At 56.9% G+C, this 21,638-nt stretch overlaps 1 protein-coding gene across 2 annotated transcripts in view; it reads right to left on the reverse strand.

The window, feature by feature from the left end:
• rbm8a (RNA binding motif protein 8A) overlaps window positions 1-21,638 on the reverse strand; it is a 36,918-nt gene that overhangs the window by 5,101 nt on the left and 10,179 nt on the right. The window contains exons 2-3 of one of the 2 annotated variants that reach the window (XM_041181703.1): window positions 7,092-7,151; window positions 3,312-3,389 (exon numbers count right to left, since the gene is read on the reverse strand). In XM_041181703.1, coding sequence (XP_041037637.1) covers window positions 3,312-3,389; window positions 7,092-7,151 — 138 coding nt within the window. The remainder of the gene's footprint in view (window positions 1-3,311; window positions 3,390-7,091; window positions 7,152-21,638) is intronic. The other variant, XM_041181704.1, reaches the window with a different exon arrangement.

Below are 21,638 nucleotides of genomic sequence, written 5' to 3' on the forward strand. Positions count from 1 at the left end.
CACTGTCCCCCTCTATCCCAGCCCAGAGAGACTGTATCTCACAGACACCGCACTGTCCCCCTCTATCCCAGCCCAGAGAGGCTGTACCTCACAGACATCACACTGTCCCCCTCTATCCCAGCCCAGAGAGACTGTATCTCACAGACACCGCACTGTCCCCTCTATCCCAGCCCAGAGAGGCTGTACCTCACAGACATCGCACTGTCCCTCTATCCCAGCCCAGAGAGGCTGTACCTCACAGTCATCGCACTGTCCCCTCTATCCTAGCCCAGAGAGGCTGTACCTCACAGTCATCGCACTGTCCCCTCTGTCCCAGCCCAGAGAGACTGTACCTCACAGACATCACACTGTCCCCCTCTATCCCAGCCCAGAGAGACTGTATCTCACAGACACCGCACTGTCCCCCTCTATCCCAGCCCAGAGAGGCTGTACCTCACAGACATCACACTGTCCCCCTCTATCCCAGCCCAGAGAGACTGTATCTCACAGACACCGCACTGTCCCCTCTATCCCAGCCCAGAGAGGCTGTACCTCACAGACATCGCACTGTCCCTCTATCCCAGCCCAGAGAGGCTGTACCTCACAGTCATCGCACTGTCCCCTCTATCCTAGCCCAGAGAGGCTGTACCTCACAGTCATCGCACTGTCCCCTCTGTCCCAGCCCAGAGAGACTGTACCTCACAGACATCACGCTGTCCCCCTCTATCCCAGCCCAGGGACAGGCTGTACCTCACAGACATCACACTGTCCCCCTCTATCCCAGCCCAGAGAGGCTGTACCTCACAGACATCACACTGCCCCCTCTATCCCAGCCCAGGGACAGGCTGTACCTCACAGACATCGCACTGTCCCCTCTATCCCAGCCCAGAGAGGCTGTACCTCACAGACATCACACTGTCCCCCTCTATCCCAGCCCAGAGAGAGACAGTACCTCACAGACATCACACTGTCCCCCTCTATCCCAGCCCAGAGAGAGGCTGTACCTCACAGACATCACACTGTCCCCCTCTATCCCAGCCCGGAGAGGCTGTACCTCACAGACATCACACTGTCCCTCTCTATCCCAGCCCAGAGAGACTGTACCTCACAGACATCACACTGTCCCCCTCTACCCCAGCCCAGAGAGAGACTGTACCTCACAGACATCGCACTGTCCCCTCTATCCCAGCCCAGAGAAACTGTACCTCACAGACATCGCACTGTCCCCTCTATCCCAGCCCAGAGAGACTGTACCTCACAGACATCACACTGTCCCCCTCTATCCCAGCCCAGAGAGGCTGTACCTCACAGACATCGCGCTGTCCCCTCTATCCCAGCCCAGAGAGAGACTGTACCTCACAGACATCACGCTGTCCCCCTCTATCCCAACCCAGAGAGACTGTATCTCACAGACATCACACTGTCCCCCTCTATCCCAGCCCAGAGAGACTGTATCTCACAGACATCACACTGTCCCCCTCTATCCCAGCCCAGAGAGACTGTACCTCACAGACGTCACACTGTCCCCGTCTATCCCAGCCCAGAGAGAGGCTGTAACTCAAAGACATCACACTGTCCCCTCTATTCCAGCCCAGAGAGACTGTACCTCACACTCATCACACTGTCCCCTCTATCCCAGCCCAGAGAGGCTGTACCTCACAGACATCGCACTGTCCTCTCTATCCCAGCCCAGAGAGGCTGTACCTCACAGACATCACACTGTCCCCCTCTATCCCAGGCTAGGGAGAGAAGTATCTCACAGACATCGCACTGTCCCCCTCTATCGTAGCCCAGAGAGGCTGTACCTCACAGAAATCGCACTGTCCCCTCTATCCCAGCCCAGAGAGAGACTGTACCTCACAGACATCACACTGTCCCCCTCTATCCCAGCCCAGAGACTGTATCTCACAGACACCGCACTGTCCCCCTCTATCCCAGCCCAGAGAGACTGTACCTCACAGACATCACACTGTCCCCCTCTATCCCAGCCCAAAGAGACTGTATCTCACAGTCATCGCACTGTCCCCTCTATCCCAGCCCAGAGAGGCTGTACCTCACAGACATCACACTGTCCCCTCTATCCCAGCCCAGAGAGGCTGTACCTCACAGACATCACACTTTCCCTCACAGACATCACACTGTCCCCCTCTATCCCAGGCTAGGGAGAGAAGTATCTCACAGACATCGCACTGTCCCCCTCTATCCCAGCCCAGAGAGGCTGTACCTCACAGACATCACACTGTCCCCCTCTATCCCAGCCCAGAGAGACTGTATCTCACAGACACCGCACTGTCCCCTCTATCCCAGCCCAGAGAGACTGTACCTCACAGACATCATACTGTCCCCCTCTATCCCAGCCCAGAGAGACTGTATCTCACAGACACCGCACTGTCCCCCTCTATCCCAGCCCAGAGAGGCTGTACCTCACAGACATCACACTGTCCCCTCTATCGCAGCCCAGAGAGGCTGTACCTCACAGACATCACACTGTCCCCCTCTATCCCAGCCCAGAGAGACTGTATCTCACAGACACCGCACTGTCCCCTCTATCCCAGCCCAGAGAGGCTGTACCTCACAGACATCGCACTGTCCCTCTATCCTAGCCCAGAGAGGCTGTACCTCACAGTCATCGCACTGTCCCCTCTATCCTAGCCCAGAGAGGCTGTACCTCACAGACATCACGCTGTCCCCCTCTATCCCAGCCCAGGGACAGGCTGTACCTCACAGACATCACACTGTCCCCCTCTATCCCAGCCGAGAGAGGCTGTACCTCACAGACATCGCACTGTCCCCTCTATCCCAGCCCAGAGAGGCTGTACCTCACAGTCATCGCACTGTCCCCTCTATCCCAGCCCAGAGAGACTGTACCTCACAGACATCACACTGTCCCCCTCTATCCCAGCCCAGAGAGGCTGTACCTCACAGACATCGCACTGTCCCCTCTATCCCAGCCCAGAGAGAGACTGTACCTCACAGACATCACACTGTCCCCCTGTATCCCAGCCCAGAGAGACTGTACCTCACAGACACCGCACTGTCCCCTCTATCCCAGCCCAGGGTTTCAGAGAGAATGTACCTCTCATCCGAGTCAATCACCACCTCCACAACCTCTACCCCATTCCAGCCCGAGTCTGAGACAACCTGTACCTCACAGCCACCTGAACCCCCCCATACCACCCCCAGCCCAGACTATTGCAAGGAGCAAAGAGAAATCAAACTTGAAATAACCCAAGGGTCCCTCTCCCAAGCTGGGAACAGCCTGACTCAGGCTTATTCCTGCCCACCGGGTGGCGAGTCCCATGGTATCCTGAACCCTCAGGCCGTGTACTTACAGCGCTGTGGTCCTGGCTCATCACCATCCTGCTCCACAGAGTCATAGTCTTCACGCAGTCTGGACCGAGCACCTTCTTCTGTACAAAAGACAGCCAGTCAGCAAATGGCAGTACAAGAAGGTCCCAGTCCATATAAGCAGGCACACACACACGAGACACATCAGCACCTCACATTTATATAGCTCCTTGAACCTAGCACCACCAGAGCAGAAATCAAGACAAAACTTGACATCGAGCTACAATGATATATATTAGGACAGGGAAGGTTTTAAATGCCTTCAAGGAGGGGAGAGAGAGAGAGAGAGAGAGAAGGCCCGGCCGCCAATGGTGGAGTGATGGGAATCGGAGGATGCTCAAGAGGCCGGGATTGGAGGAGCGCAGAGATCTCGGAGGGTTGTAGGGGCTGGAGGGGGTGACAGAGATAGGGAGGGGTGTAGGGGCTGGAGGAGGTTACAGAGATAGGGAGGCGTGTAGGGGCCGGAGGAGGTTACAGAGATAGGGAGGGGTGTAGGGGCTGGAGGGAGTTACAGAGCTAGGGAGGGGTGTAGGGGCTGGAGGGGGTGACAGATAGGGAGGGGTGTAGGGGCTGGAGGAGGTTACAGAGATAGGGAGGGGTGTAGGGGCTGGAGGAGGTTACAGAGATAGGGAGGGGTGTAGGGGCTGGAGGAGGTTACAGAGATAGGGAGGGGTGTAGGGGCTGGAGGAGGTTACAGAGATAGGGAGAGGGTGCCAGGGCCAAGGAGGCATTTGAATACTAGGATGTGAATTTTAAAATTGAAGTGTTGCCGGACTGGGAGCTGGTGTGGATCAGCGAGCACAGGGGGTGATGGGAATTGCAGTGAGTTAGGACATGGGGCAGCAGAGGTTTGGACCATCTACAGTTCATCGAGAGTGGAAGACGGGAGAGCAGCCAGGAGTGCGCAGGGATAGCCGAGTCTCGAGGTAACAAAGGCATGGATGAGGGTTTCAGCAGTGGATGAGCATCAGAGGTAACGGTGTGGGAGCAGGAGGAGAAATTACTGCAAGTGATTCTCGGAATACGATCTGATAGATCAGAACAGAACCCGGTGAGAGCAGTCCTGCTCAGCATCACGACATAGCGGAGAGGAGTCAGAGGAGGATGGTGTGGTCAACCGGGCCAAAGGCCGGAGGAGGGTGGGTGGTGGGGGTGTGGGGGGTAGCAGGGGATAGGGGGAAAACAACTTACCACCGTCAAAACCACAGTCTCTGATGAGGTTGGTTCAGAAACCCTGTGGATACACAGAAAGGTCGCAGAGCCTGGCAATTCTGGAGAGCTCCTCCAGATCACCGGGGGTTGGGTGGGGGGGTCTCAAAGCGTTTCACAGCCAATGAGCTACTTCGGGCGGGCGGTCACTGCTGTAATGCGGGGAGTGCAGCAGCCAATCTGCACAGCGCAAGCTCCCACAAACAGCATGGCTGACAAAAACAGGAAGGGGAGACCATCTGGCCCGTCGAGCCTGTCCTACCGTTCAATAAGGCTGATCTACTGCATCAACTTCACCGCTGTTCCCTCCCCCCATTCCCTCAGTGTCGCTGCCTGACCCCACACACTAAAGATGATGCTACATTTCCAGTCTCTTTGTGTCCTCCTCGCAGCTTACGTTCCCAGCTAACTCTGTGCCGTCAGCAAATTCGGACACTTTACTCTCGATCTCCTCTACGAAGTCACTAACAGAGAATTTAAATGCCTGAGGCCTCAGCTCTCTGATCCTTCCCCAGGAGAAACACACAAATGGCAGAGAGACACGCACGCATGCGGTGACTCCCATGGCAAGCACCGAGGGAGTGCCGCACAGTCGGAGGGTCAGTACTGAGGGAGCGCCGCACTGTCGGAGGGTCAGTTACTGAGGGAGTGCCACACTGTCGGAGGGTCAGTACTGAGGGAGCACCGCACAGTCACAAGAGCCATGTTCTGGATGAGATGTAAAACCGAGGCCCTTGCTGTGACCTAACCATCAAGCCGGGCAACCAACAATAGTTCAATGAGGAATGCACAAGAGCATCCAGGAGCATGTCAAGCTGGTGAAGCTATAACACAGGTTTGCATGTCAAACAGCAGAAGCAGCAAGTGATAGGCAGGGCTAAGGGTTCCCATAACCAACATATCAGATCTAAGCTCTGCAGTCCTGCCACATCCAGTTGTGAATGGTGGTGGACAATTAAACAACTCACTGGAGGAGGAGGCTCCACAAATGCCCCCACCCTCAATGATGGAGGAGCCCAGCGCATTAGTGTAAAAGAAAAGGCTGAAGCATTTACACAACTACCTTCAGCCCAAAGTGTCGAGTGGTAATCCATCTCGGCCTCTTCCGGATGGCCCCAACATCACAGGTGCCAGTCTTCAGCCAATTCGATGTCAAGAAACGGCTGAAGGCACTGGATACTGCAAAGGCTATGGGCCCTGACAATGTTCCGGTAATAGTACTGAAGACTAGTGCTCCCGAACTTGCCGTGCCCCTAGCCAAGCTGTTCCAGTACAGCTATAACACTGACATCTACCCGGCTACGTGGAAAATTGCCCAGGTATGTCCTGTCCACAAAAAGCTGGGCAAATCCAGCTCAGCCAGTTACCCCCCAATTCCCCCAATAGGGCTAATAAATGGCAAGCATTGCTTATATTACACAAGGGCCAGGCAATGACTATCCCTAACGAGACAGAATTTAATCATCTCTATGAGTCCTCTTGACATTCCACAGCATTAACAGCACTGAATTCCCCACCAACAACATCCTGGGACTTTTCATTGGTCAAAAAGTGAACTGGACCAGCCATATAAATACTGCGGCTACAAGAGCAGGTCAAAGGCTGGGAATCCTGTGGTGAGTAACTCACCTCCTGACTCCCCAAAGCCTGTCCACCATCGACAAGGCACAAGTCAGGAGTGGGATGGAATACTCCCCACCTGCCTGGATGAGTGCAGCCCCCACAACACTCAAGAAGCTCGACACCATCCAGGACAAAGCAGCCCCGCTTGATTGGCACCCCATCCACAAACATTTACTCCCTCCACCACTGACGCACAGTAGCAGCAGTGTGTGTACCATCTACAAGATGCACTGCAGCAACTCACCAAGGCTCCTTAGACAGCACCTTCCAAACCCACGACCACTACCATCTAGAAGGACAAGGGCAGCAGACACATGGGGAACACCACCACCTGGAAGTCCCCCTCCGAGCCACTCACCATCCTGACTTGGAAATATATCGGCCGTTCCTTCACTGTCGCTGGGTCCAAATCCTGGAACTCCCTCCCTAACAGCACGGTGGGTGTACCGACACATCAGGGACTGCAGCGGCTCAAGAAGGCGGCTCACCCACCACCTTCTCAAGGGGGCAATTAGGGATGGGCAACAAATGCTGGCCCGGCCAGCGACATTCATGATTTAAGACTGAATTAGGGAAAAAGGTCACACCTGCCCTCTCAAGTAAAAGACTCTGTGGTCACTATTAGAAGAGGAGGGGGACAAGCGGCTCAGAGTCCTGGGTCACCATTCATCCCTCAAACAATGTCAGTGAAAGCGGATTATCTGGTCATTTTTACACTGCTGCTTCTGGCTGCTTGCTGTGTGCATATTAGACCCACGTCCCCTCTCCAAAGAAAGCACTGCAGTTTCTTCACCTGATGGGCACAGCTGCAAGATTCCCTGGCCTCAAACACTGGCCCCTCTCAGCCCCCTCATCACCTCCTGTCCTGTCAGTCTGCAGCGCTGGTGGCCAGAGCCTCAAGCTACTGCACAGGAAGATCCAACACTACTCACCAGAGCCAAAGCCTCGCCCCTTCCGTTTCTTGGCCTTCTCCTTCAGTTTGTGGATACTCTCTGTAGAAAAGATAAACAGAGTGAGAATGGGGGTGGGGGAGGGTGGGGGCAGGAGAGGAGGATCAAGAGACACGGTTGGCACGGGGTACACAGGCTGGCTGGGTGTGGTGGTGGTGGTTGTAAACAGGCTGCAGGGGGCGGGTGGGGGGTGTTCAGGTACTGGGTTTGGGGCGGGGGGTATACAGACAGACTGGGAGGTGGGAGGAGAATACAGGTTGACGGGGTATAGGGTACGGGAAGTATACAGGCTGGCTGGGATCAATGAGGAGGTGGGAGGAATGTACACACTAACCGTGGGTTTTGGTGCACAGGCTGATCGTTGGGGGGGGGGGGTGTGGATGTACAGGCTGATCATGGCGGGGGTGGGGGACGTACAGACTAATCGTGGGGAGGGGATGTACAGACTGATTGTGGGGGGGGGGGCGCATGTACAGGCTGATCGTGGTTGGGGGGGGAAATGTACAGGTTGATCTTGGGTGGGGGATGTACAGACATATCATGGTGGGGGGATGTACAGACTGATCGTCGGGAGGGGGCATGTACAGGCTGGTTGTGGGAAGGGGAATTTACAGACTGATCATGGTGGGGGATGTACAGACTGATTGTGGTGGGGGGGGATATAGACTGATCGTGGTTGGGGGAGGATGCACAGGCAGATCGTGGGGGGTGGGATGTACAGGCTGATCATGGTGGGGATGTGCAGGCTGATGGTGGGTGGTGATGGGGGATGTACAGACTGATCATGGCGGGGATGTACAGGCTGATCGTTGTGGGGATGTACAGACTGATTGCGGGGGGGGGGGATGTACAGGCTGATCGTGGGGGGGATGTACAGGGTGATGATGGGGGTGGGGGGGAGATGTACAGAATGATCGTGAGGGCTTGGGGGATGTACAGGCTGATTGTGGGGGGGGATGGGGGGCAGATGTACAGAATGATCGTGGGGGCGGGATGTACAGTCTGAACGAGGGGGGTGGGATTTACAGATTTACAGGCTGATTGTGGAGGAGGGATGTACAGGTTGATCGTTGGGGGGGATGTACAGGCTGATCGTGCAGGGGAATTTACAGGCTGATTGTGGGGGGAGGTTGTAGAGGCTGATGTGGTGGGTAGGATGTACAGACTAATCATGGGGGTTGAGGGGGATGTTCAGGCTGATCCTTGTGGGGGGGGCGTTGCACGATGTACAGGTTGATCGTGGGGGGTGGGCGGGTATACAAACTGATCGTGGGGGGGGGGAGTACAGGTTGATCGCGGGTGTGTGAGATTTACACGCTGATCGTGCGGGGCGGTGGGGGGATGTACAGGCTGATCGTTGGGAGGGGAATTTACAGGCTAATCTTGGGGTTGGATGTACAGGCTGATCATGGTGGGGGGGAAGTACAGACTGATCGTAGGGGGATGTACAGACTGATCGTGGTGGGGGGGATGTACAAGCTGACCGTGGGGGCGGATGAACAGACTGATTGTTGGGGGGAAGGGATGTACAGACTGATCATGAGGTGGAGGATGCACAGGCTGATCGTGGGGGGGTGGTGTACAGGCTGATCGTGGGTGGGTGGGATTTACAGGCTGATCATGCAGGGGGGATGTACTGGCTAATCTTGGGGGGGATGTACAGGCTGATCGTGGGTGGGGATGCACAGGCTGATCATGGTGGGGGGATGTACAGGCTGATCGTGGGGGGGGGGGATGTACAGGCTGATCGTGGGGGGGAATATACAGGCTGATCGTGGGGGGGGCGGTGTACAGACTGATCGTGGTGGGGGATGTACAGACTGATCGTTGCGGGGGGGGGATGAACAGACTGATCGTGGGGGGTAGGACGTACAGGCTGATCATGGGGTAGGATGAACAAGCTGATCATGGGGGGATTTGCAGGCTGATCGTGGGGGGTGAGGGGGGATTTACAGGCTGATCGTGGGGGGGGGGGTGTACAGGATTATCATGGGGGGGTGGGTGTACAGACTGATCGTTGGGGGGGAATGTACAGACTGATCTTGGGGGGGGGGATGTACCGACTGATTGTGGGGTCGCATGTACAGGCTGATCGTGGGGGGCATGTACAGGCTGATCGTGGTTGGGGGGGGTGTACAGACATATCATGGTGGGGGGGGGGGGGGGGGGGGGGTGCGGTGTACAGGCTGACCGTGGGTGGGGGGGATTTACAGGCTGATCATGGGTGTGGGATGTACAGGCTGATTGTGTGGGGAGGATGTACAGGCTGAGCGTGGTTGGGGGGGAAATGTACAGGTTGATCGTGGGGGGGGCGGTGTACAGGCTGATCGTGGGTGGGGGGATTTACAGGCTGATCGTGCGGGGGGGAATTTACAGGCTGATCGTGGGGGGGGGATGTACTGGCTAAACATGGGGGGGATGTACAGGCTGATTGTTGGGGGGGATGCACAGGCTGATCATGGGGCGGGGGAATGTACAGGCTGATCTTGGGGGGCAGTGTACAGGCTGATCATGGGGGGGAATATACAGGCTGATCATTGGGGGGGCGGTGTACAGACTGATCGTGGTGGGGGATGTACAGACTGATTGTGGGGGGGGATGTACAGACTGATTGTGGGGGGGATGTACAGGCTGATTGTGGGGGCGGTGGGGACGTACAGACTGATCGTTGGGCCGCATGTACAGGCTGATCATGGGGGGGGAATATACAGGCTGATCGTGGCAGGGGTGTACAGACTGATCGTGGGGGGCGCATGTACAGCCTGACCGTGAGTGGGGTGGGTGTACAGGTTGATCATGGGGTGGGGTTGTACAGGCTGATCGTGCGGGAGGGAATGTACAGGCTAATCTTGCGGTTGGATGTACAGGCTGATCGTTGTAGGGGGGATGTACAGACTGATCGCAGGATCTTATACAGGCTGATCGTCGGGAAGGGAATTTATAGGCTGATCGTGTGGGGCGGATGTACAGACTGATCATTGGGGGGGGATGAACAGACTGATCGTGGGTGGGACATACAGATTGATTGTGTGTGTTGGGGGGTGATGTACAGGCTGATTGCGGGGGGAGATGTACAGGCTGATCGTGGGGGGGCGGTGTACAGGCTGTTCGTGGGTGGGGGATGTACAGGCTGATTGTGGGGATGTACAGGCTGATCGTGGGGAGTGGGTGTGTACAGGCTGATCTTGCAGGGCGGACGTACAAACTGATCATGGGGGAGGATCTACAGACTGATCATGGCAGGGGGGATGTACAGACTGATCATGGGGGGGCGGGATGTACAGGTTAATCGCTGCGGGGGGCGTGTATAGGCTGATCTTGGGAGAGATTTACAGGTTGATCATGGGGGTGGGAATGTACGGACTGATCGTGGTGGGGGGGGGATGTAGAAACTGATTGTGGGGGGGCGCATGTACAGGCTGATCGTGGGTGGGGGGGGTGTACAGGTTGATGGTGGGGTGGGGATGTACAGGATAATCTTGGGGTTGGATGTACAGGCTGATCGTGGTGGGGGGGAAAGCACAGACTGATCGTAGGGGGGATATACAGACTGATCGCAGGGTCTTATAGAGGCTGATCGTCGGGAGGGGAAGTTACAGGCTGATCGTCGGGAGGGGAATTTACAGGTCGATCGTGTGGGGCGGATGTATAGACTGATCGTTGAGGGGGGGGGATGAACAGACTGATCGTGGGTGGGACGTACAGACTGATTTTGAGTTGTGAGGGGGGGGGGATGTACAGACTGATCGCGGTGGGGGATATACAAGCTGATTGTGCGGGGGGTGGGGGACGTACAGACTGATCGTGGGGGTGATGTACAGACTGATCGTGGGGAGGGATGGTACAGGCTGATCGTCGGGAGGGTGAATGTACAAGCTGATCGTGGTTGGGGAGGGGAAATGTACAGACTGATCGTGGTGGGGGGGATGTACAGGCTGTTCGCCGGGGGGACGGTGTAAAGGCTGATCGTGGGTGGGTGGGATTTACAGGCTGATCGTGTGGGGGGATATACATGGGGTTCTTGGGGGGTGATGTACAGGCTGATCATGGGGGGGATGTACAGGGTGATGATGGGGGGTGGGTGTGCGGATGTACATACTGATCGTGAGGGCTGGGGGGTGTACAGGCTGATTGTGGGGGTGTAGGAGATGTACAGAATGATCGTGGGTGCGGGATGTACAGTCTGAACGAGGGGGGTGGGATTTACAGATTTACAGGCTGATCGTGGAGGGGGGATGTACAAGTTGATCATTAGGGGGGATTTACAGGCTGATCGTGCAGGGGAATTTACAGGCTGATCATGCAAGGGGGGATGTACTGGCTAATCTTGGGGGGGATGTAGAAGCTGATCGTGGATGGGGATGCACAGGCTGATCATGGTGGGGAGGATGTACAGTTTGATCGTGGGGGGGATGTACAGGCTGATCTTGGGGAGCAGTGTACAGGCTGATCGTGGGTGGGGGAATATACAGGCTGATCGTGGGGGGTGGGGGGGTGCGGTGTACAGACTGACCTGGGAGGGGATGTACAGGTTGATTGTGGGGGGGGTGGAGGACGTACAGAATGATCGTTTGGGGCGCATATACAGGCTGATCGTGGGGGGGAATATACAGGCTGAGCATGGGGGGGATGTACAGACTGATCGTGGGGAGGTATGTACAGACTGATCGTCGGGAGGGTGGATGTACAAGCTGATCGTCGGGAGGGGAATTTACAGGCTGATCGTCGGGAGGGTGGATGTACAGACTGATCATGGGGGGGTGGGGGACATACAGACTGATCGTGGGGGAGGGGATGTACAGACTGATTGTGGGGGGCGCATGTACAGGCTGATCGTGGGTGGGGATGCACAGGCTGATTGTGGGGGTGTGTGGGGGACGTACAGACTGATCGTGGGGGAGGGGATGTACAGACTGATTGTGGGGGGCGCATGTACAGGCTGATCGTGGGTGGGGATGTACAGGCTGATCACAGGGTCTTATACAGGCTGATCACAGGGTCTTATACAGGCTGATCGTCGGGAGGGGAACTTACAGGCTGATCGTCGGGAGGGGGATGTACAGGCTGATCACGGGTGGGTGGGATTTACACGCTGATTGTGCGGGGGGAGTGGTGTACAAGCTGATTGTGCAGGGGGGAATGTATGGCTAATCTTGGGGTTGGATGTACAGGCTGACCGTGGTGGGGGGGAAAGTACAGATGATCGTAGGGGGGATGTACAGACTGATTGCAGGGTCTTATATAGGCTGACCGTTGGGAGGGGAATTTACAGGCTGATCGTGTGGGGCGGATGTACAGACTGATCGTTGGCGGGGGGGATGAACAGACTGATCGTGGGGGGGACGTACAGACTGATTGTGGGGGGGACGTACAGACTGACTGTGAGAAGAGGGATGTACAGACTGATTGTGGGGCGGGAGGATGCACAGGCTGATCGTGGGGGGTAGGATGTACAGGCTGATCATAGGGGGGGCTGTGCAGGCTGATCGTGGGGGGTGAGGGGTGATGTACAGACTGATCGGAGGGGGGGATGTACAGACTGATCGCGGAGGGGGGATATACAGGCTGATCTTGGGGGCGGGGGATGTACAGGCTGATCGTGGGATGGGTGTACAAGCTGTTGGTGGGTGGGGGATGTACAGGCTGATCGTGGGGGGGATATACAGGCTGATCGCGGGTGCGTGGGATTTACAGGCTGATCGTGCGGGCGGGGATGTGCAGGCTGATCGTGGGGGTGATGCACAGGCTGATCGTGGGGGGGGGGATGTACAGGCTGATTGTGTGGGGCGGGGAGTATAGGCTGATCATGGGGGTGGGGGGGGCGGTGGACAGGCTGATCGTGGGGAGCGGGATGTACAGGCTGATCGTGGGGGGTTATACAGCTGATCGTCAGAAGAGGGGATGTATAGGCTGATCGTGAGGGGGGATGTACAGGCTGATCGCAGGTGGGTGGGATTTACAGGCTGATCGTGCGGAGCAGGGATGTACAGGCTGATCGTGGGGGTGGGATTTACAGGCTGATCATGGCGGGGGGGCTGTACAGGCTGTTCGTGGGGGGGTATAGAGGCTGATTATGGGGAGTGTACAGGCTGATCGTGGGGGGGGCGGGGTGTACAGGCTGATTGTGGGGAGTGGGTTGTCCATGCTGATCGCAGGTGGCTGGGATTTACAGGCTGATCGTGGGGGGGGAATGTACAGACTGATCGTGGGGGCGGGAGGTATAGGCTGAACGTGGGGCGTGGGATTTACAGATTTACAGGCTGATCGTGGAGAGGGGATGTACAGCTTGATTGTGGTGGTGGATGTACAGACTGATCGTGGGGGCTGGGGGCATGTATAGGCTGATTGTGGGCGGGGGGGTATGTACAGGTTGATCGTGGGGGGGGATGTACAGGCTGATTGTGCGGTGCGCATGTACAGGCTGATCGTGGTTGGGGGGGGAAATGTACAGGTTGATCATGGAGGGGGAATTACAGACTGATCGTGTTGGGGGATGTACAGGTTGATCGTGGGGTGGGGATGTACAGACTGATAGTGGCGGGGGGATATACAGACTGATTGTGGGGGGCGCATGTACAGGCTGATTGTGGTTGGGGATGCACAGGCTGATCTTGGGGGGCGGTGTACAGGCTGATCGTGGGGGGGGTGATATACAGTCTGTTCGTGGGTGGGGGTGTACAGACTGATCGTGCGGGTGATGTACAGACTGATCATGGGGGGGGTGTACAGACTGATCGTGGGGGGGTGTACAGACTGATCGTGGGGGGGTATACAGACTGATCGTGCGGGTGATGTAGAGACTGATCGTGGGGGGGGGGGTGTAGAGACTGATCGTGGGGGGGATGTACAGACTGATCGCTGGGGGGGGTGTACAGACTGATCGTGCGGGTGATGTACAGACTGGTCGTGGGGGGCGGTGTACAGACTGATCGTGGGGGGGTGTACAGACTGATCGTGGGGGTGATGTACAGACTGATCATTGGGGGGGTATACAGACTGATCGTGCGGGTGATGTACAGACTGATCGTGGGGGTGATGTACAGACTGATTGTTGGAGGGGGGGACGTTCAGACTGATCGTGGGGGTTGAGGGGGAATGTACCGGCTGATCGTGGGGGGCGATGTTCAGGCTGATCGTAGGGGGGGGTTACACGATGTAGAGGTTGAACGTGAAGGGTGTTGTACAGACTGATCGTAGTGGGGGGGGGGGGGGCGGTGGGTGACGTACAGACTGATTGTGGTGGGGGGATGCGCAGACCGAACGTTGTTGGGGATGTACAGGCTGATCGCGGGTGAGTGGGATTTACACGCTGATCGTGTGGTGGGGGGGATGTACAGGCTGATTGCGGGTGTGTGGGATTTACATGCTGATTGTGGGGTGGGGGGAATGTACAAGCTAATCTTGGGGTTGGATGTACAGGCTCATAGTGGTGGGGGGGAAAGTACAGACTGATCGTGGGGTGGGATGATGCACAGGCTGATCGTGGGGGGTAGGATGTACAGGCTGATCATGGGGGGCATGTGCAGGCTGATCGTGGGGGGGATGTACAGACTGATTGTTGGGGGTGGGGGGGCGGGGATGTACAGGCTGATCGTGGGGGGGGGGGATGTTCAGACTGATCGTGGGGGTTGAGGGGGAATGTACCGGCTGATTGTGGGGGGCGATGTTCAGGCTGATCGTGGCGGGGGGGTTACACGATGTACAGGTTGAACGTGAAGGGTGGTGTACAGACTGATCGTGGAGGGGTGGGGGGGCAATGTACAGACTGATTGTGGTGGGGGTATGTGCAGACTGAACGTTGTTGGGGATGTACAGGTTGATCGCAGGTGTGTGGGATTTACACGCTGATCGTGCGGTGGGGGGGATGTATAGGCAGATTGCCGGTGTGTGGGATTTACACGCTGATCGTGCGGTGGGGGGGATGTACAAGCTAATTTTGGGGTTGGATGTACAGGCTGATAGTGGTGAGGGGGAAAGTACAGACTGATCGTAGAGGGGGATGTACAGACTGATCACAGGGTCTTATACAGGCTGATCGTCGGGAGGGGAATTTACAGGCTGATCGTCGGGAGGGGAATTTACAGGCTGATCGTGGGGAGGGATGTACAGACTGATCGTGGTGGGGGATGTACAGGTTGATCGTGGGAGGGGGGATGTACAGACTGATTGTGGGGGGGCGCATGTACAGGCTGATCGTGGGTGGGGAATATACAGGCTGATCGTTGGGGGGGTGTACAGACTGATCGTGCGGGTGATGTACACACTGATCGTGGGCGGGGTGTACAGACCGATGGTTGGGGGGGGGGGGTGTACAGACTGATCGTGGGGGGGACGTACAGACTGACTGTGAGGGGAGGGATGTACAGACTGATCGTTGGGGGGGATGAACAGACTGATCGTGGGGGGGGGAGGAGGGATGTACAGAATGACCGTGGGGCGGGATGATGCACAGGCTGATCATGGGGGGTAGGATGTACAGGCTGATCATGCATGGGATGTGCAGGCTGATCGTGGGGGGGGATGTACAGGCTGATCACGGGTGGGTGGGATTTACACGCTGATTGTGTGGGGGGGGGTGCTGTACAGGCTGATCGTGTGGGGGGGAATGTACAGGCTAATCTTGGGGTTGGATGTACAGGCTGGTCGTGGTGGGGGGGGAAAGTACAGAATGATCGTAGTGGGGGGATGAACAGATTGATCGTTGGGGGGACGTACAGACTGATTGTGGGCGGGACGTACAGACTGATTGTGGGGGGGACGTACAGACTGATTGTGGGGGGGAATGTACAAACTGATCGCTGGCGGGGGGATGAACAGACTGATCGTGGGGGGGACGTACAGACTGATTGTAGGGTGGACGGACAGACTGATTGTGGGGGGGACGTACAGACTGATTGTGGGGGGGACGTACAGACTGACTGTGAGGGGAGGGATGTACAGACTGATCGTGGGGCGGGAGGAAGCACAGGCTGATCGTGGGGGGTAGGATGTACAGGCTGATCATGGGGGGGATGTGCAGGCTGATCGTGGGGGGTGAGGGGGGATGTACAGACTGATCGAGGGGGGGATGTACAGGCTGATCGTGGAGTGGGGATGTACAGACTGATCGTGGCGGGGGGATATACAGACTGATTGTGGGGGGCGCATGTACAGGCTGATCGTGGTTGGGGATGCACAGGCTGATCTTGGGGGGCGGTGTACAGGCTGATCGTGGCGGGGGGAATATACAGGCTGTTCGTGGGTAGGGGTGTACAGACTGATCGTGCAGGTGAATAACAGACTGATCGTGGGGGGGGGTGTACAGACTGATTGTGGGGTGGGATGTACAGACTGATCATGGCGGGGGATGAACAGACAGATCGTGAGGGGGACGTACAGACTGATTGTTGGGGGGAGAGATGTTCAGGTTGATCGTGGGGGTTGAGGGGAATGTACCGGCTGATCGTGGGGGGCGATGTTCAGGCTGATCGTCAGTGGTGGGGGGGGGTGGCGGGGTGGTGGGGGGTTTAACGATGTACAGGTTGAACGTGAAGGGTGGTGTACAGACTGATCGTGGTGGGGGGGGCGACGTACAGACTGATTGTGGTGGGGGGATGTACAGATTGAACGTTGTTGGGGGATGTACAGGCTGATCGCGGGCGTGCGGGATTTACACGCTGATCGTGCGGTGGGGGGGATGTACAGGCTGATCGCGGGTGTGTGGGATTTACACGCTGTTCGTGCGGTGGGGTGGGGATGTACAAGCTAATCTTGGGGTTGGATGTACAGGCTGATAGTGGTGGGGGGGAAAGTACAGACTGATTGTAGGGGGGATGTACAGACTGATCGCAGGGTCTTATACAGGCTGATCGTCGGGAGGGGAATTTACAGGCTGATCGTCGGGAGGGGAATTTACAGGCTGATCGTGGGGAGGATGTACAGACTGATCGTGGGGGGGGATGTACAGGTTCATCGTGGGGGGGGTGCACAGGCTGATCTTGGGGGGAGCGGTGTACAGGCTGATTGTGGGGGGAATATACAGGCTGATCGTTGGGGTGGGTGTACAGACTGATCGTTGGGGAGGTGTACAGACTGATCGTAGGGATGATGTACAGACTGATCGTGGGGGGTGTGTACAGACTGATCGTGCGGGTGATGTACAGACTGATTGTGGGGGGGGGGGGGGGGAGGGGGGGGGGGGGTGGTGTACAGACTGATCGTGCGGGTGATGTACAGACTGATTGTGGGGGGGTGTACAGACTGATCGTGGGAGGGATGTACAGACTGATCGTGGGGGGGGTGTACAGACTAATCGTGGGGGTGATGTACAGACTGATCGTTGGGGGGGGTGTACAGACTGATCGTCGGGGGGGTGTACAGAGTGATCGTCAGGGGGGTGTACAGACTGATGGTGGGGGGGGTGTACAGACTGATCGTGGTGGGGGGTGTACAGATTGAGCGTACGGGTGATGTACAGACTGATCATGGTGGGGGGTGTACAGACTGTTCGTGGGGGAGGTGTACAGACTGATCGTGGAGGTGATGTACAGACTGATCGTGGGGGGGGTGTACAGACTGATCGTTGGGGGGGGGTGTACAGACTGATGGTGGGGGGTTGTACAGACTGATCGTGGGGGGGGATGTACAGACTGATCGTGGGGGGGGCATATACAGAGTGATTGTGGGGGGCACATGTACAGGCTAATCGGGGGTGGGGAATATACAGGCTGTTCGTGGGTGGGGGTGTACAGACTGATCGTGGGTCAGGGGGATGTACAAGCTGATCGTTGGGGGAATGTACAGGCTGATCATGGGGGTGATATACAGGCTGATCGTGGTTGGGGGGTAAATGTACAGGTTGATCGTGGTGGGGGAGATGTATGGACAGGTCATGGCGGAGGGATGTACAGGCTGATCATGGGTTGGGGGGGATGTACAGGCTGATCGCGGGTGTGTGGGATTTACACGCTGATCGTGCGGTGGGGTGGTGATGTACAAGCTAATCTTGGGGTTGGATGTACAGGCTGATAGTGGTGGGGGGGAAAGTACAGACTGATCGTTGGGGGATGTACAGACTGATCGCAGGGTCTTATACAGGCTGATCGTCGGGAGGGGAATTTACAGGCTGATTGTCGGGAGGGGAATTTACAGGCTGATCGTGGGGAGGATGTATAGACTGATCGTGGGGGGGGGATGTACAGGTTGATCGTGGGGGGGGTGCACAGGCTGATCTTGGGCTGATCTTGGGGGGAGCGGTGTACAGGCTGATTGTGGGGGGGAATATACAGACTGATTGTGGGGGGGGGAGTACAGACTAATCGTGGGGGAGGTGTACAGACTGATCGTTGGGGGATGTACAGACTGATCGCAGGGTCTTATACAGGCTGATCGTCGGGAGGGGAATTTACAGGCTGATTGTCGGGAGGGGAATTTACAGGCTGATCGTGGGGAGGATGTATAGACTGATCGTTGGGGGGGGGGATGTACAGGTTGATCGTGGGGGGGGTGCACAGGCTGATCTTGGGGGGAGCGGTGTACAGGCTGATTGTGGGGGGGAATATACAGACTGATTGTGGGGGGGGGAGTACAGACTGATCGTTGGGGGATGTACAGACTGATCGCAGGGTCTTATACAGGCTGATCGTTGGGAGGGGAATTTACAGGCTGATTGTCGGGAGGGGAATTTACAGGCTGATCGTGGGGAGGATATATAGACTGATCGTGGCGGGGGGGATGTACAGGTTGATCGTGGGGGGCGTGCACAGGCTGATCTTGGGCTGATCTTGGGGGGAGCGGTGTACAGGCTGATTGTGGGGGGGAATATACAGGCTGATCGTTGGGGGGGGTGTACAGACTGATCGTGGGGGAGGTGTACAGACTGATCGTGGGGATGATGTACAGACTGATTGTGGGGCGGAGGGGGGGGGGCGGTGTACAGACTGATCGTGCGGTGATGTACAGACTGATTGTGGGGGGGGGGGAGTACAGACTAATCGTGGGGGAGGTGTACAGACTGATCGTGGAGGTGATGTACAGACTGATCGTGGGGGGGGGGTGTACAGACTGATCGTCGGGGGGGTGTACAGACTGATGGTGGGGGGGTGTACAGACTGATCGTGGGGGGGGATGTAGAGACTGATCGGGGGGAGGGATGTACATGCTGATCGTCGGGAGGGTGGATGTACAGGCTGATTGTGCGGTGCGCATGTACAGGCTGATCGTGGTTGGAGCGGAAATGTACAGGTTGATCATGGGGGGGGGATGTACAGACTGATCGTGGGGGGGCATATACAGAGTGATTGTGGGGGGCACATGTACAGGCTGATCGGGGGTGGGGAATATACAGGCTGTTCGTGGGTGGGGGTGTACAGACTGATCGTGGGTCGGGGGGATGTACAAGCTGATCGTGGGGGGGATGTACAGGCTGATCTTGGGGGTGATATACAGGCTGATCGTGGTTGGGGGGTAAATGTACAGGTTGATCGTGGTGGGGGAGATGTACAGACAGGTCATGGCGGAGCGATGTACCGGCTGATCATGGGTTGGGGGGGATGTACAGGCTGATCGCGGGTGTGTGGGATTTACACGCTGATCGTGCGGTGGGGTGGGGATGTACAAGCTAATCTTGGGGTTGGATGTACAGGCTGATAGTGGTGGGGGGGAAAGTACAGACTGATTGTAGGGGGGATGTACAGACTGATCGCAGGGTCTTATACAGGCTGATCGTCGGGAGGGGAATTTACAGGCTGATCGTCGGGAGGGGAATTTACAGGCTGATCGTGGGGAGGATGTACAGGTTCATCGTGGGGGTGGGTGCACAGGCTGATCTTGGGGGGAGCGGTGTACAGGCTGATTGTGGGGGGGAATATACAGGCTGATCGTTGGGGGGGGTGTACAGACTGATCGTGGGGGGGGCATATACAGAGTGATTGTGGGGGGCGCATGTACAGGCTGATCGGGGGTGGGGAATATACAGGCTGTTCGTGGGTGGGTGTGTACAGACTGGTCGTGGGTCGGGGAGATGTACAAGCTGATCGTGGGGGGGATATACAGGCTGATCGTGGGGGTGATATTCAGGCTGATCGTGGTTGGGGGGTAAATGTACAGGTTGATCGTGATGGGGGAGATGTACAGACAGGTCATGGTGGAGGGATGTACAGGCTGATCATGGGTGGGGGGGGATTTACAGGCTGATCGTGCGGGGGGGATGTACAGACTGATCGTGGGGGAGGATATACAGACTGATTGTGGCAGGGGGGATGTACAGACTGATCATGGGGAGTGGGAATGTACAGGTTAATCGTTGCGGGGGGGTGTATAGGCTGATCTTGGGGGGGAGATTTACAGACTGATCGTGGTGGGGGGGTGTACAGCTTGATCGTGGGGTGGGGATGTACAAGCTAATCTTGGGGTAGGATGTACAGGCTAATCTTGGGGTTGGATGTACAGGCTGATCGTGGTGGGGGGAAGTACAGACTGATCATAGGGGGGATGTACAGGATGATCGCAGGGTCTTATACAGGCTGATCGTCGGGAAGGGAATTTACAGGCTGATTGTGTGGGGCGGATGTACAGACTGATCGTGGGGGCGGATGTACAGACTGATCGTTGGGGGGATGAACAGACTGATTGTGGGGGGGAGGGATGTACAGAATGACCGTGGGGCGGGATGATGCACAGGCTGATCATGGGGGGTAGGATGTACAGGCTGATCATGCGGGGGATGTGCAAGCTGATCGTGGGGCAGATGTACAGGCTGATCACGGGTGGGTGGGATTTACACGCTGATTGTGCGGGGGGGTGCTGTTCAGGCTGAACGTGCGGGGGGGAATGTACAGGCTAATCTTGGGGTTGGACGTACAGGCTGGTCGTGGTGGGGGGGAAAGTACAGACTGATCGTAGGGGGGACGTACAGACTGATTGTGGGAGGGACGTACAGACTGATTGTGGGGGCGGACGTACAGACTGATTGTGAGGGGAGGGATGTACAGACTGATCGTGGGGCAGGAGGATGCACAGGCTGATCGTGGTGGGTAGGATGTACAGGCTGATCATGGGGGGGATGTGCAGGCTGATCGTGGGGGGGTGAGGGGGAATGTACAGACTGATCGAGGGGGGGATGTACAGGCTGATCATGGGGGTGGATGTACAGGCTGATCGTTGGGGGGGATATGCAGGCTGATCGCGGGTGGGTGAGATTTACAGGCTGATCGTGCGGGATGGGGGGATGTACAGGCTGATCATGGCGGGGGGGAATGTACAGGCTGATCGTGGGGTTGGATGTACAGGCTGATTGTGGTTGGGGGGAAAGTACAGACTGATCGTAGGGGGGATGTACAGACTGATCGCAGGGTCTTATACAGACTGATTGTTGGGGGGGGGATAAACAGACTGATCGTGGGGGGGACGTACAAACTGATTGTGGGAGGGACGTACAGACTGATTGTGGGGGGGGAGGTACAGACTGATTGTGAGGGGAGGGATGTACAGACTGATCGTGGGGCAGGAGGATGCACAGGCTGATCGTGGGGGGTAGGATGTACAGGCTGA

The sequence above is a fragment of the Carcharodon carcharias genome, assembly GCF_017639515.1.
Source record: "Carcharodon carcharias isolate sCarCar2 chromosome 36 unlocalized genomic scaffold, sCarCar2.pri SUPER_36_unloc_14, whole genome shotgun sequence".
In the NCBI taxonomy this organism is placed as follows: Eukaryota; Metazoa; Chordata; class Chondrichthyes; order Lamniformes; family Lamnidae; genus Carcharodon; species Carcharodon carcharias.